General features: G+C 46.9%; 1 protein-coding gene across 1 annotated transcript in view; it reads left to right on the top strand.

The window, feature by feature from the left end:
* BANK1 (B cell scaffold protein with ankyrin repeats 1) overlaps positions 1-15,622 on the top strand; it is a 1,166,863-nt gene that overhangs the window by 35,901 nt on the left and 1,115,340 nt on the right. Inside the window, exon 2 of the mRNA XM_063918381.1 lies at positions 15,424-15,557. Coding sequence (XP_063774451.1) covers positions 15,424-15,557 — 134 coding nt within the window. The remainder of the gene's footprint in view (positions 1-15,423; positions 15,558-15,622) is intronic.

Here is a 15,622-nt window from a genome sequence, read left to right as displayed (position 1 = left end):
AGCATTAAATGTATAGATTATCCTTAGCATTACCATTTTTCTTTTCATCTTTACTATTGCACTATTGGGACATCTTAACTGTATGTGCAAATAGAGAGCTTATCAGGGAGGGCTGCTTGTTGGATAGATATGCAGTGCATCCAGAAAGTATTCACAGCGCTTCACTTTTTCCACATTTTGTTGTTAGAGCCTTATTCCAAAATGAAATAAATTATTTTTTTCCCTCAAAATTCTACACACAATACCCCATAATGACAATGTGAATTTGTTTTCCGATTTCTTTCAAATTTATTACAAATAAATCACATGTTCATACAGTAAGTATTCACAGCCTTTGCCTTGAAGCTCAAAATTGAGCTCAGGTGCATCCTGTTTCCACCGATCATCCTTGAGATGTTCCTACAGCTAAATTGGAGTCCACCTGTGGTAAATTCAGTTGATTATAAATGATTTGGAAAGGCACACATCTGTCTATATAAGGTCCCACACTTGACTGTACATGTCTGAGCACAAACTAAGCATGAAGTCAAAGGAATTGTCTGTAGACCTCCGAGACAGGCTTGTCTCACAGAAAAAATCTGGGGACGGGTACAGAAAAATATCTGTTGCTTTGAATGTTCCAATGAGCACAGTGGCCTCCATCATCCATAAATGGAAGAAGTTCGGAGCCACCAGGACTCTTCCTAGAGCTGGCCGGCCATTTAAACTGAGCGATCGGAGGAGAAGGGCCCTAGTCAGGGAGGTGAAAAAGAACCCGAACTACAGCATTCCTCTGTGGAGAGAGGAGAACCTTCCAGAAGGACAACCATCTCTGCAGCAATCCACCAATCAGGCCTGTATGGTAGAGTGGCCAGACGGAAGCCACTCCTTAGTAAAAAACACATGGAAGCCCGCCTAGGGTTCGCCAAAATGCACCTGGAGGACTCTCAGACCATGGCGTGAATTGGACGAAACCAGGCACCGCTCATAACCAGGCCAATACCATCCCTACAGTGAAGCATGGTGGTGGCAGCATCATGCTGTGGGGATATTTTTCAGCAGCAGGAACTGGGAGACTAGTCCGGATAGAGGGAAAGATGAATGCAGCAATGTACAGAGAAGTCCTGGATGAAAACCAGCTCCAGAGTGCTCTTAACCTCAGATTGGGAAGACGGTTCATCTTTCAGCAGGACAACAACCCTAAGCACACAGCCAAGATATCAAAGGAGTGGCTTCATGACAACTCTGTGAATGTCCTTGAGTGGCCCAGCCAGAGCCCAGACTTGAATCCGAATGAATATCTCTGAAAGGATCTGTGCACCGACACTTCCCATCCAACCTGATGGAGCTTAAGAGGTGCTGGAAAGAGGAATGGGCGAAACCGCCCAAAGATAGGTGTGCCAAGCTGAGCAAAGTGAAAAGATATTGCATTCCACTATTGGTAGTAATGATACAAAGTAATGGTAACATATGTATCTAAATGTTGCAATGTTCATTTACTACTGCTGGCAAGTTATCCAGCTATACTGAGACACGATCATATAGGTATACTGCCACTATTCAGCAGCTAGAGATGAATACATATTCCACAATTGCACCTGAATGGTAGCTAATGTATATCAATAAAGTAACACTAATTCGCTGCCACTGCAAGGCAGCCAAGGGCATATGTTCACAGCAATAAAGATGGTATGATTGCAGTGACAATGCGATTACCCTTTAAGATCAGGCAGTGTACATATATATATATAGTTATAGTAGTGGATGACGTATTAGCACAAATAAATAGGAATTTGTATACTGTGGATTGATTAATACTGTATAAATGCGTTATATGATTACAAACGTTATGGTAGCTATAATAGTATAGCAAAATGTCAGTCATTTATCATCAGTGCATTTAGTAACACATGCAGAAATACACCAGCATTATAGTAAACACTGTGCTCCACTTACAGTATGTCCAAATTGGGTGTATGATAAGGTTATAGCTGTCCCCGTGCTGTCCTAGGAACATTAGTGTGTGCCGTGTATTAATCGAAGCTAGCCCATGTTAGGGTAATATCATGCCGTATGCTGTGGTGTATCACCGGTAACTGTTAATTGCCAGTGTAAGATACCCACAGGTATTATATTGCTGTCAGCACAGTGGAGACGCTGACGCGTGTTACATAGTATAGCACCGCATATCTATTAGCGGCTGATAGTCAGTGTGCGGTACCCGCATTTACTGTGCGGCTCACAACACACAAGAAAACCTGTACATGTACTTAGTAATGTATATAAATTGCTGACAAATGTAATGTGTGTGACGTCTCCTATCTGCGTTTACGTAACTGTAATATTTAAACACTGTCCCATAATATATGTGTAGGCAGCACCTAAACGTTACGGCAGGTAGAGCTGGGTCACAGAGTAACTGATAGAACTGATATAACGTTTAAGTATTCTTTCTTAATAGGTCACAGACACTTAATTCCTATATATATACAACGGATCATGGGTTCATGAATTATAGAGTGCTTAGTATGTATTATAGGACGGCGGACACATTGCTACACCACCAATGCGCATTTCGCTCTAATAGGCTTCTTCAGGGCACTATAATGCTATAAAGATGTGGATAAACCATTTTCAGGGTGGCTGCGTGACATGCGGTCAAAATCGGGACAGTTGTGAGGTATGTATCTTATCAACAGGCCACGGGTCTGATGAGAGCAATAAGGGATGTTTTACCCTTCCCTGCAATTACCTATTGTCCTTACTAATTAAATGAACAATGTCTTATATGTATTATCTTAAATATCATTTAGTGTAAGCATGTTTTGTCTGATAAATATAATAGTTAGGAATAAGAAGGCATTTGTATGATGAGCAGTCAGTGACTACTTGCACATACAACAAACGTATATAATGTACAGTATGTTCTGGCAGAGACACTTATAACAGAATGTGATGTTTATTAAGAGTGGTTCACTTTTGTTTTAGGTTCCACTCCTAGCCCCTAAAACTATTCCAGTGCCCTTGACTATTATTACCCTGCTGTATTATTATCTATTGACATTTTTACATGCATTTTTGTTTTTTAGTATATAATATTTTTCCCAGATTGTTGCCTTCATTTCTCATACGTCCTAGAGGATGCTGGGGTCCACTTCAGTACCATGGGGTATAGACGGTTCTGCAGGAGCCATGGGCACTTTAAGACTTTTCAAGGGTGTGAACTGGCTCCTCCCTCTATGTCCCTCCTCCAGACCTCAGTATAGAAAATGTGCCCAGGCTGACCGGATGCACTCCAGGGGAGCTCTACTGAGTTTCTCTGAAAAGACTTATGTTCGTTTTTTTATTTTCAGGGAGAACTGCTGGCAACATGCTTGGTGGGACTTAGGGGGCAGAAGTAGGTACCAACTTCCTGAATAGTTTCATGGCTCTGCTTCTGGCTGACAGGACACCATTAGCTCCTGAAGGGTACTGAACGCTAGCTGCGGCTATGTGCTCACTCCCACAGCACGCCTTCACCCCCCTTGCAGAGCCAGAAGTCAGAAGACAGGTGAGTGTTAGAAGAAGCGATCTTCAATCAAAGTGATGGCTAAAGGTACCGCGCGGCTGGCGGTAGCGCAGTGCGCCATGTTGCCCACACATACACAGGCACTACAGGGTGCAGGGCACGGGGTTGGTGGCCTGGGCAGCATGTAACCTACTGAAACTGGCATAATAAGGGGCATAAGTTGCTGAGGCACAGTCCTACCCCCGCCAGTATAAAAAATTAGCTCAGAAATGCTGAGGAGAAACGCGCCATTGCGGGGGCTGGGCTTCATCCTCAGTCAGTCAGCACACTGCTCAGCGCCATTTTCTCTCCCTCCAGGCTGCAGAGAAGAAAGCTGGTCCTCCTCCACTGCTGAACAAGTATCAGGGTGCAAAACAGGGGGGGGCCACAGTGAATCTGGTGCTATATAATTGTGTGATTCACATTATAAAAGCGCTGCATGTCAGTGGGCATTTTGTGTTTCACAGACATTGTGCTACTGGCGCTGGGTTGTGAGCTGGCAAATCCTATCTGTGTCCTTCTGACAGACTTTACTGTGGGTCTGTCCCCTATAAGTCCCGGAGTGTCTGTGGTGTGGTTGTACACGTGTGTGACATGTCTGAGGCAGGGAGTTCTTCCCCTGAGGGAGCCATTTTAGGGACACAGAGTTGTAATGCGGTGGCGCTACCATTAGGCAGCTTTAGGCAGCTGCCTATGGGCGCCGACACTTGAAAGGCGGTGCTGAGTGTACAAAAAAAAGTGAGGCACCCACGGCGCTCTCTGCTCACCACATGTCTGGCGCTGTTCCCTCCTCCCCCTGCTGCATCACTCACCCCCCCTCCTCCCGTCCATCTCGATGATCGGGGGCGGCGCCTTCACCCAGTGTAGAATGGAGGATTTCTGCAACTGTCCTTCAGATCTGTCCCCACTCGTAGCGCGTCCTGACTGGCAGCGGATGTTGGAAGGGTCAGAGGACCAGGCACATATGTACAGCAGGCAGCCGGCGGGGATAAGTGGCCAGGCTGACTGATGAGCTGCTGCTGGGTGGGGTTACACAGTAGTGTGCTCACAGTCAGCCGGCTGTACTGAGAGGCTGGTCTGACTGGGGAGGGTGGGCGGCAGGTGGAGCTGAGAGGGGCAGAAGTAACTGGAAGCCTCAGAGAGGTAAGGTGGGACTGAGGAAGTATCACTGACAGAGGGGCTCGCTGGTGCTGTTGATTGTGGCTGCAGACTGCTGCTCAATGACAGGCAGATATCTGCCAGTGCAAGTGTGAGAACGAAGCAACAAGGAGCTTGGATCATCTGCACCAGTGGCTTCCTCCGTCAGCCTTGTGCTCATTACATACAGGGACAGGGATGGACTGGGGGCCCTGGCATGTGCGTGAACGTATGCGCCATAAACGGGGGCACGTGGGCACTAAAGACGGGTGTGCCGCGAGTCAGGAGGGGGGTGTGGACTCGCGGCATGCCCCCATTTCCATGGAGATGGGCGGGGACACGCGTCACGTACATGGGGGAAGCGGAGGCGTGGACTCATGGCACTCCTCCATTTCTATTGAGATGAGAGGGGAGGCTGGGGAGCAGCCAGACCAGAAAACGGCCGCTCCTGATTGGCTGCTAGTCCGCAGATTTGAAATAGTAGCGCCACGGTCATCATAGGAGCCAGTGCTGCACCAAAGGACGCCGACCACAGCGTCCTCCTCCGTTCTACCGCCGCTGCCCCCTCAGCCACCTCTGCCACCCTCAGACCTTCGCTACACCTCCGCACCATCTCCGAAGACCACAGCCTCCTCTGCCCCGCGCCGACCACAGCCTCCTCATGCACCGCAGCTGCAAAATAGGTAATCTTACCCTGCTGCCTTTTTGTCTCACTAGTCCCTACTTTATACCATTGCTGTCCCTCTCTATGTCACTCTCCCTGTCACTATGTTCCTGCAGTCACTTTCTCTGTCCCTCTGTCACTCTCACTGAACCCTGCTGTCACTTTCACTGTCCCTCTGTCACTCTCCCTGTCCCTATGTCCCTGCTTTCACTTTCCCTGTCCCTCTGTCAATCACACTGTCCCTGCTGTCACTTTCCCTGTTCATGGGGTAAATTTACTAAGATGGGAGTTCTATTTAAGATGAAATGTTGCCCATAGTAACCAATCAGATTCTGGGAATTATCTTCTAGAACGTGCTAGATAAACGAGAAGTAGAATCTGATTGGTTGCTATGGGCAACATCCCATCTTAAATAGAACTCGAATCTTAGTAAATTTACCCCATGTTGCTGTCACTCTCCCTGAATAAATATATATATATATATATATATATATATATATATATACACACACACAGATGTGTCCTCCCTCATCTAACGTGCAAATGGGTCATACGTGCATACTAGCTGTGACCACCATCAGGCGGTGGCTGTGGAACTCATTAGATGTTGTGTCTGCACTTTTTCACTTTAGGGGGGCTTGATATCTTTATTTATTTTTATTAAAAATATAGATATATATATATATATATATTTTTTTTGGGGGGGACGGACGGTAAAGATTTGCTTAGGGTGCTGAGACACCTTACACCGGCCCTGGGCGCACCATGAGCCTGAATGGGTGAGATAAGGAGAGTGCCTGGCTGGGCACGATATCAATATAAGAGTCTTACAATTTAGTGATTGGTTGAAGATGTCAATTGTTGCTAGGCAGATCAGGGTTTTTGAGTGATTTGTAATTGGTTAGGGCCAGCCTATCGGTGAGGGTAGGGGAGGTGTTTAGTGCATTAAGGGTAGAAACTTCCAGATTTGCTTCCTCTTGTCGGCTGGAAGTCCACCCACCCACCCTATTGGCTCTCTAATTTGGCCGTTTTCAATTTGGCTTACTATTAATTTTCTTTCAGACTTAGTGGGCGGGAAGGCGCTACTGGCCAGCGGTCACTTGTAGCATAAGTGGTGTTGTGGGGCACTTACCCCTTTTGAAGGATGGCGAGTGTGTCCTGCCCTTGTGGGGGGGGCGAGGGGCGCTTCCTTGGGGAGCGTCCTCACTCTGCTATAGGAAGGGGTGGTGAGACCTTCGCAACACAGGTTATGCTGATATATATAGATGGGGCGTTTCAGTCGCACCCATGACAGTTGGGGCGTTTAGTCGCCGCCATTTTGTAAGATCGTGACTAGAGCTAGTTAGTGGTAGTGTCTTCCTGGCCACCCACTACGAGTGAGGTCATTCCAATTAATAAATTCAATGACCATTTAATCCAACGCAGTTGTGTCCGTGTCTTTATTTTTAGTTGATAAGCTAGCTTAAAGTTTATAGTTAATGTCAAGCACAATAAATGAATAGACGCCTTATAGTGTGAATCATATCAGTAAGAGATTAGAAAGTCTGAGTCTCATGCAGAGAGCTGGAGAAAATCAGTAGAAGATGTGATTTTTTATAGTTCTGCCTCTTCATCCACAGGCGACCCCGCTGGGTCACATAAGAGACCATTTGCACAAATAGTACATACTGATACCGACACAGACTCTGATTCCTGTGTCGACGATAGTGATTCCAGGGGGATAGATCCTAAAATGGCAAAAAGCTTATTTTTATTAAGAAAGGAACATTAATGTAACTTTCCCTCCTTCTCATGAGCTGAATACTCTATATGAGGGAGTTTGGGTAAACCCTGAAAAGAAATTTCAGATTCCCAAAAGGATTCAGGTAGCTTATCCTTTCCCGGCAGAGGACAGGAAAAGATGGGAGTCACCCCCTGTATTAGACAGTGCCCTGTCAAGGTTGACTAAACAGGTGATTCTCCCTGCACCTGGGACGGCTTCACTGAAGGAGCCAGCAGACCGCAAGTTGGAGACTACGTTAAAATCTATTTACGTGGCCAATGGTACACTGCTCAGACCCACCATTGCTTGTGCGTGGGTGAGTAGGGCTATCGAGAAATGGTCAGATAACTTGTCATCGGAGATTGACACGATAGATAGAGACGAGATACTCCAAACGTTAGGTCATATAAAAGACGGTGCTGCATACATGCTAGAAGCCATGAAAGATATTGGACTTTTAGGTTCAAAAGCCGCTACCATGGCAGTATCAGCTCGGAGGGGGTTGTGGATTCGCCAGGGGAATGCTGATGCAGATTCCAAAAGAAATATGGAGGCTCTCCTGTATAAAGGTGAGGCCTTGTTTGGAGATGGGCTGGATGCGTTAGTCTCTGCGGCTACCGCAGGTAAGTCGACATTCTTGCCTTCTGCTCCTGCACCGGCGAAAAAGACACATCACTCTCAGATGCAATCCTTTCGGCCCAACAAATACAAAAAGGCCAAAGGTTCCCCCTTCTTGCAGGTAAAAGAAGGGGTAGAGGAAAGAAATCCGCAGCGTCTCCGGGATCGCAGGAGCAGAAATCAACACCTGCTTCTGCCAAATCTGCAGCATGACGCTGGGGCTCCCTTGCAGGAGTCCGCTCGGGTGGGAGCACATCTGAAACTTTTCAGTCAGATATGGCTTCAATCTGGCCTGGACCCATGGGTCTTACAAATAGTGTCCCATGGATACAAACTGGAGTTTCAAGACGTTCCCCCATGCCGATGTTTCTAATCGACCTTGCCAGCTTCTCTTCCAGACAGAGAAGTAGTAACAGCTGCAATTCAAAAATTATGTCAGGATCAAGTCATTGTCCTGGTACCCTTGTCACAGCAAGGAGAAGGTTTTTATTCAAGCATTTTTGTAGTTCCGAAGCCGGACGGCTCGGTCAGACCAATTTTAAACCTGAAAAATCTGAATCTCTACCTCAAAAGGTTCAAGTTCAAGATGGAATCTCTGAGGGCAGTGATTTCCAGTCTGGAGGAAGGGGATTTTATGGTGTCAGTAGACATAAAAGATGCTTACTTGCATGTTCCCATTTATCCTCCTCACCAAGCTTATCTGAGACCGCAATACAGAATTGCCATTACCAGTTCCAGACGCCGTTCGGGCTCTCCACAACGAGGAGTCAATATAATTCTTTACCTGGATGATCTCCTGATAAAAGCGAGACCCAGGGAATGGTTGGTCCAGAACATTGCACTCTCCCTGTCAGTACTCCAACAACATGGTTGGATCATGAATTTTCCGAAGTCACAATTGGAACCGACAACAAGATTGTCCTTTCTGGGGATGGTACTGGACATACACACAGAAGTTCAGAGAGTATTTCTTCCAGTAGAAAAGGCTCTGGAAATTCAGAGAACGGTCAAACAAATTTTGAAGCCAACAAGAGTGTCAATACATCAATGCATTCGATTGTTGAGCAAGATGGTGGCGGCCTACGAGGCCATACAGTTTGGCCGATTCCATGCCAGAATATTCCAGTGGGACCTGTTGGGCAAGTGGTCCGGATCCCACCTACACATGCACCGGAAGATAATCCTGTCCTCAAAAGCCAGGATTTTGCTCCTGTGGTGGCTACACAGTTCTCACCTACTAGAGGGACGCAGGTTCGGGATTCAGGACTTGGTCCTAGTAACCACGATGCAAGTCTCCGAGGCTGGGGAGCAGTCACACAGGGGAAAGCTTCCAAGGAAAATGGTCAAGTCAGGAAACCTGCCTTCACATAAATGTTCTGGAATTGAGAGCCATTTACAACGGCCTTCTACAAGCGGTACATCTTCTTCAAGATCAACCCGTGCAGATCCAGTCGGACAATGTAACAGCAGTCGCGTACATAAACTGTCAGGGCGGAACGAAAAGCAGAGCGGCATTGGCAGAGGTGACAAAGATCCTCCTCTGGGCAGAAAGGCATGCAAGTGCTCTGTCAGCAATTTTCATTCCGGGAGTGGACAACTGGGAAGCAGACTTCCTCAGCAGACACGATCTCCATCCAGGAGAATGGGGCTTCCACCAAGAAGTCTTCGCAGAGGTGACAAGTCTTTGGGGACTTCCTCAAGTAGACATGATGGCATCTCGTCTCAACAAGAAGCTTCAGAGATATTGTTCCAGGTTGAGAGACTCTCAAGCAATAGCAGTGGATGCACTGGTGACCCAGTGGGTGTTTCGGTCGGTATATGTCTTCCATCCACTTCCACTGATACCGAAAGTTCTCAAAATCATAAGAACAACAAGGGTTTGAGCGATCCTCATTGCCCCAGACTGGCCAAGGAGGGCTTGGTATCCAGATCTTCAGGAGTTGCTTTTAGAAGATCCTTGGCCTCTTCCTCCTCGCGAGGACCTGCTGCAGCAGGGACCGTGTGTGTATCAAGACTTACCGCTGCTAAGTTTGACGGCATGGCTGTTGAGCGCCGGATCCTAGCCCGAAAGGGTATTCCCAGGGAAGTCATCGCCACTCTTATTCAGGCCAGGAAAGGAGTAACGTCTAAACATTACAACCGTATTTGGAGAAAATATGTGTCTTGGTGTGAATCCAAGGCTACTACGAAGAGTTTCAGTTGGGATGTTTTCTCCATTTTCTGCAGGCTGGTGTGGATGCGGGCCTAAGATTAGGTTCAATCAAGGTCCAGATTTCAGTTTTCTTTCAAAAACAATTGGCCTCTCTTCCAGAAGTTCAGACTTTCGTGAAAGGCGTGCTGCACATCCTGCCTCCATTTGTGCCTCCAGTGGCACCATGGGACCTTAATGTGGTGTTGCAGTTCCTTCAATAGGATTGGTTTGAACCTCTACAGGAGATAGAATTGAAGTTTCTCACTTGGAAAGTGGTGATGCTTTTGGCATTGGCATCCGCAAGGCAGGTGTCTGAGTTGGGGGCCTTGTCTCACAAGAGCCCTTATCTGATCTTCCATGAAGATTGGGCAGAGTTGAGAACTCGCCAACAATTTCTTCCAAAGGTGGTTTCGTATTTCCATATGAACCAACCTATTGTAGTGCCAGTGGCTACTGACACTTTCACTGAGTCAAAGTCTCTTGATGTGGTTAGAGCTTAGAAAATTTATGTCACGAGAACAGCTCGGATAAGGAAAACAGAGGCTCTGTTTGTCCTGTATGCTCCCAACAAGATTGGGTGTCCTGCTTCTAAGCAGACTATTGCGCGCCGGATCAGAGGGACGATTCAGCATGCTCATTCCATGGCAGGATATCCGATACCGAAGTCGGTAAATGCCCATTCTACAATAAAGGTGGGCTCATCCTGGGCGGCTGCCCGGGGGGTCTCGGCTTTACAACTTTGCCGAGCAGCTACTTGTTCAGGGTCAAACGTGTTTGCTAGATTTTACAGGTTTGACACCTTGGCCGATGAGGACCTAAAGTTTGGTCAATCGGTGCTGCAGGGTCATCCACACTCTCCCGCCCGTACAGGAGCTTTGGTATAACCCCATGGTACTGAAGTGGACACCAGCATCCTCTAGGACGTATGAGAAAACAGGATTTTAATACCTACCGGTAAATCCTTTTCTCCTAGTCCGTAGAGGATGCTGGGCACCCGACCCAGTGCGTACTTTACCTGCAGTTGTTATTTTGTAGTTCTACTAATGTTGTGTTACGATTATTTCAGCATGTTGCTGCAATGGTTCATGCCTGTTGGCGTGTGTTATGTTAAATGCCATATTGTGCGACATGGTTGAGGTGTGAGCTGGTATGAATATCACCTTTAGTTTAAAAGTAAATCCTTTTCTCGAAATGTCCGTCTACCTGGGCAAAGTTCCTATACTGAGGTCTGGAAGAGGGGCATAGAGGGAGGAGCCAGTTCACACCCTTGAAAAGTCTTAAAGTGCACATGGTTCCTGCAGAACCGTCTATACCCCATGGTACTGAAGTGGACCCCAGCATCCTCTATGGACTAGGAGAAAAGGATTTACCGGTAGGTATTAAAATCCATTTTTTTCCCTTCTCTTCTTTCTTCTTTTTATTTAATTATTTAATTTTCTTTATTTTTATCTTTTTAACTTTTTAGCTAGCTTTAAATAAAATGGTTGTTACTGAAAATGTATCAAATACCTATTTTTGAAATGTGGTTGCATGCTTTACTTATGGCTTTTTCCTTATATTTTTTATATTACTTTTTTTTAATAATACCCCCATTTCAAATTATGCCACACAGTTGCACAATCTTATTTACGGGTTGGGTTCGATATGCCGGTAGTTGGGATGCCAGTGCTCAAAATACCGACCACTGCATCCCGATGTTGATAATTCCAACAGGGGCAAGGTGAGAGCATTTACCTTTTCCCAATCCCGCTAACCCTCCCTTTCTGCAGCCTAAACCTAACCCTCCCCTCCGCAGCCTAACCCTGACCCTCCCTGGGAGTGCCTAATACTCGTTTGGGATCCCAGCAGTCAGGATTCTAGTGCTGGGATTGTGCTTCTAATAGGGATGCCAGCACCACTATTCTAAGCAGTGTCGGTATTCTGGTATCAGTATTTTGACTGCTGGGATCCCGACCGCTGGGATCCTGACCGGATCCCTTATTTACAATAAACTGCATGTAATGGTGCCACTTATACACATAATGCCCACAGTAATGACGCTAATACACATATTGCCAACAGTAGAAGTGCAGCTTATTCACATAATGGCCACAGTAGTAGCGCCCCTTATACACATAATGCTCACAGTAGAAGCACGCCTTATACATAATACCTACAGTAGTGTCACTTACACACAAAATGCTCACAGTTTTAGTGCCCCTTAGACACATAATGGCCACAGTAGTGGTGCCGCTTATACACATAATGGCACTTATACACGTTGCCCACAGTAGTAGTGCCACTTATACACATAATGCCCACAATAGCAGTACTGCTAATACACATAATGCTCACAGTAGTGCTGCTTATACACATAGTGCCCACAGTAGTAGTGCCGCATACACACATAATGCCCATAGAAGTATTGCCCCATATACACATAAAGCTCACAGTAGTAGCTCTGTTTATACACATAATTCCCACAGTAGTAGTGCCCCATATATACATAATGCCCACAGTAGTAGTGCCCTGTATATACCAGTGATCTGCATGGTGAGGTAAGGCAAGTGTCGCAGAGCCTTTCCTGTCAAACAAACATATATGCCAGAATTTTTACTATATAAAGTATATGAAAAATACGTAGTTATGGCAAGATGTGGCCATGCCCCGGATTTTTTTATTTTTAAATATCGCAACCCTAGTTAGTGAGGCAGCGGTTTGCTGCTGTGGTAGTGTCTCTGTGAGTGATGCTATTGTTTACAGTTGTGGAGTGATATTGCTCTGTGATGAGGTTCTGGCAACAGTTGGAAGTTGTTCAGGTATGCATTACTCCTTGGAGATGTGCATTCATTGGGAAATACTGTATGGTCATGAGCTAGTGTGTCCAATCAAGTTAGTGGGATTTCTGCCATTATAACATGCCCACATTACACAACTGTCCCGAATACAACAGGACAGTCCCGCTAATGGGACACTGTCCCGCTGTCCCATGCCCGGGCCGCAGTGTACCATGGGCAGGTGGAGGACAATTGGGAGAGCCAGTGATCACCGCTGTTCTGCTCTCACTAAATAGGTGCGCACAGCATCTATCAGTGCAGGGAGTGGTGTCTGGGGCTGCCCAGCTGCTCAGGGAGAGCTGGACACGCCCCCACAATGATGAAAATGGGGGTCGCAGCGTGAGGCCCCACCCCCTCCACTTGAGGCCTCGCCCCCTTATTGGTCACGCTTGTACCAACACCCAACAATCAAAAGTTGGGAGGTATGCATGCCATTTTATATATACACTTGTTATACCTTATCTTTGCTACACATGTCCATATCATACCTAAGCCATCTTGGGTAAAACATGTCAGTTTGGTTTTAAACACTTTCACACTTCCTTCCACCTATTTGTAATTTTGAGAGTTATTTATCACACATTCTAAACAGAAGAAGTAGCCGAGCTGCCCATTGCAATCAATCAGATAACTAGAATCTGATTGGTTAGTATCGGCAACACCTCCACATGGTCTTTGTCTCTAAAATGGTTATCTGTAAAGGTTATTTGTAAAAGTTATCTGTAAAAGTTACCTAGAGTGAGACTCACAGAACTACAGCCTGATTCAGATCTGATCATAGCAGCAAATGGGCAAAACCATGGACCTCATTCCGAGTTGATCGCTCGCTAGCTGCTTTTAGCAGCAGTGCACACGCTAGGCTGCCGCCCTCTGGGAGTGTATCTTAGCATAGCAGAATTGCGAACGAAAGATTAGCAGTTCTGCTATTAAATATTTACCTGCAGTTTCTGAGTAGCTCCAGACCTACTCCTAGATTGCGATCACTGCAGACTGTTTGTTTCCTGGTTTGACATCACATACACGCCCTGCGTTCGGCCAGCCACTCCCCCGTTTCCCCAGGCACGCCTGCGTTTTTACCTGACACGCCTGCGGTTTTTAGCACACTCCCGCAAAACGCTCAGTTTCCGCCCAGAAACACCCACTTCCTGTCAATCACTCACCGATCAGCAGAGCGACTGAAAAGCGTCGCTCGGCCCTGTGTAAAATTGCATAGTTTTGTGTGAAAGTACTTAGCGCGTGCGCCCTGCGGCCCATACGCATGCGCAGAATTGCCGGATTTTAGCCTGATCGCAATTCTGCTAAAAACGTCAGCGAGCGAACAACTCGGAATGATCACCCATGTGCACTGCAGGAGGGGGGGGGGGGGCAGATATAACATGTGCAGAGAGAGTTAGATTAGGGTGGGGTGTGTTCAAACTGAAATCTAAATTGCAGTGTAAAAATGAAGCAGCCAGTATTTACCCTGCACAGAAACAATATAACCCACCCAAATCTAACTCTCTCTGCAAATGTTACATCTGCCCCCCCTGCAGTGCACATAGGGGGTCATTCAGACCCGATCGCTGCTGTGTGTTTTCATACAGCTGCAATCAGGTCTGAACTGCGCATGCACTGGCGCCACAGTGCGCCGGTGCATACCAGACAGCCCACGGCTGTCTTTAGCTAGCAATCGCCTCTGACTGATTGACAGGCAGAGGCGGTCGCTGGGCAGGAGGGGCAGGCCGGCAGCATTTAGCCGCCGTTTAGTGGGCATGGTCCGGGCTTCGCAGGCATGCCCGGACCATTGGGTGGGCAGGCCCCGACGGCTGAGTGACATCACACGCAGCCGCTACAACTCGGGCTGCGACGAGTAGCCCCTGCCAGCGCGCAAGAGCTGCGCTGGCTGGGAGCCTCTCCTGAAGTACAAAAGCATCGCCGCCGTGCATGCGGGGCGGACTAGCGCTGTGCTGGGCGTGCATGCGGGGCGGACTAGACCTGTGCTGGGCGTCCCCCCGCATGTCAGTATGCTTGATCGTAGCTGTGCTAAATGTTAGCACAGCTACGATCAACTCTGAATCACCCCCATGGTTTTGCCCAACTGCTAACAAATTTGCTGCTGCGATCAACTCTGAATTACCCCCATTGAGCGAACACACTGAGCGATGTAGGTGATATGTCGTTGTGAAATGCCAAATCAGCCCAACGTCGCTCCAGTGTGTACCCAGCTTAATTCCGCCATTACAGTCCAGGTTTTAAGGATATCCATGCTTGAGCACAGGTACCTCAGTCGATTAAGGGCCCTACACACTGGCCAAGGTACCCGACGGCCGATATGGCCAATGGACAACCCGACGGCGGGGGGCAGGGGGGGGGGTAGGTTGACGGGGTCCCCCCGTCACCTGGCCCAATAGCCCTGCTTGCTAATATGGACAATATTGTGTCCATATTGTCTTGCAGTCATAAACGAGCCGACACCAACGATGAACGAGTGCGGGGCCACGCATTGTTCATCATGCATATCTTTCAGTGTAATCGGCCAGTGTGTAGGGCCCACCAGATTTTACTGTTGGGATCAAGCATGTATATCCTTAAAACCTGGAATGCAATGGCGTAGTTTGGCAAACTGCATTAGTCAACAACCAAAAAAGGAATCAGAGGCATATTTATATCACAGTTAAGTTTTTGTGGATTTGCTCATTAAACATCAGAATCTTTGTAATTTATTTTTAGATTACCAGGATACAAATATATGCGCATCACGGAACACAACTGAAGATCTAGCTTGGCATAGTATTGGGCATGAAGACATACCAACAGTGCAAATCCCACCTGCATTAGTACTGCCAAAAAGGATATCATGTGAGGTAAGAGTTAACATCAAATAATATACAGCCAACAAAATATACATCTTTATGGACTGACTGACTGA

The sequence above is a fragment of the Pseudophryne corroboree genome, chromosome 1 (assembly GCF_028390025.1).
Source record: "Pseudophryne corroboree isolate aPseCor3 chromosome 1, aPseCor3.hap2, whole genome shotgun sequence".
Classification (NCBI taxonomy): Eukaryota; Metazoa; Chordata; class Amphibia; order Anura; family Myobatrachidae; genus Pseudophryne; species Pseudophryne corroboree.
This window is presented reverse-complemented; position numbering and strand designations above follow the sequence as displayed.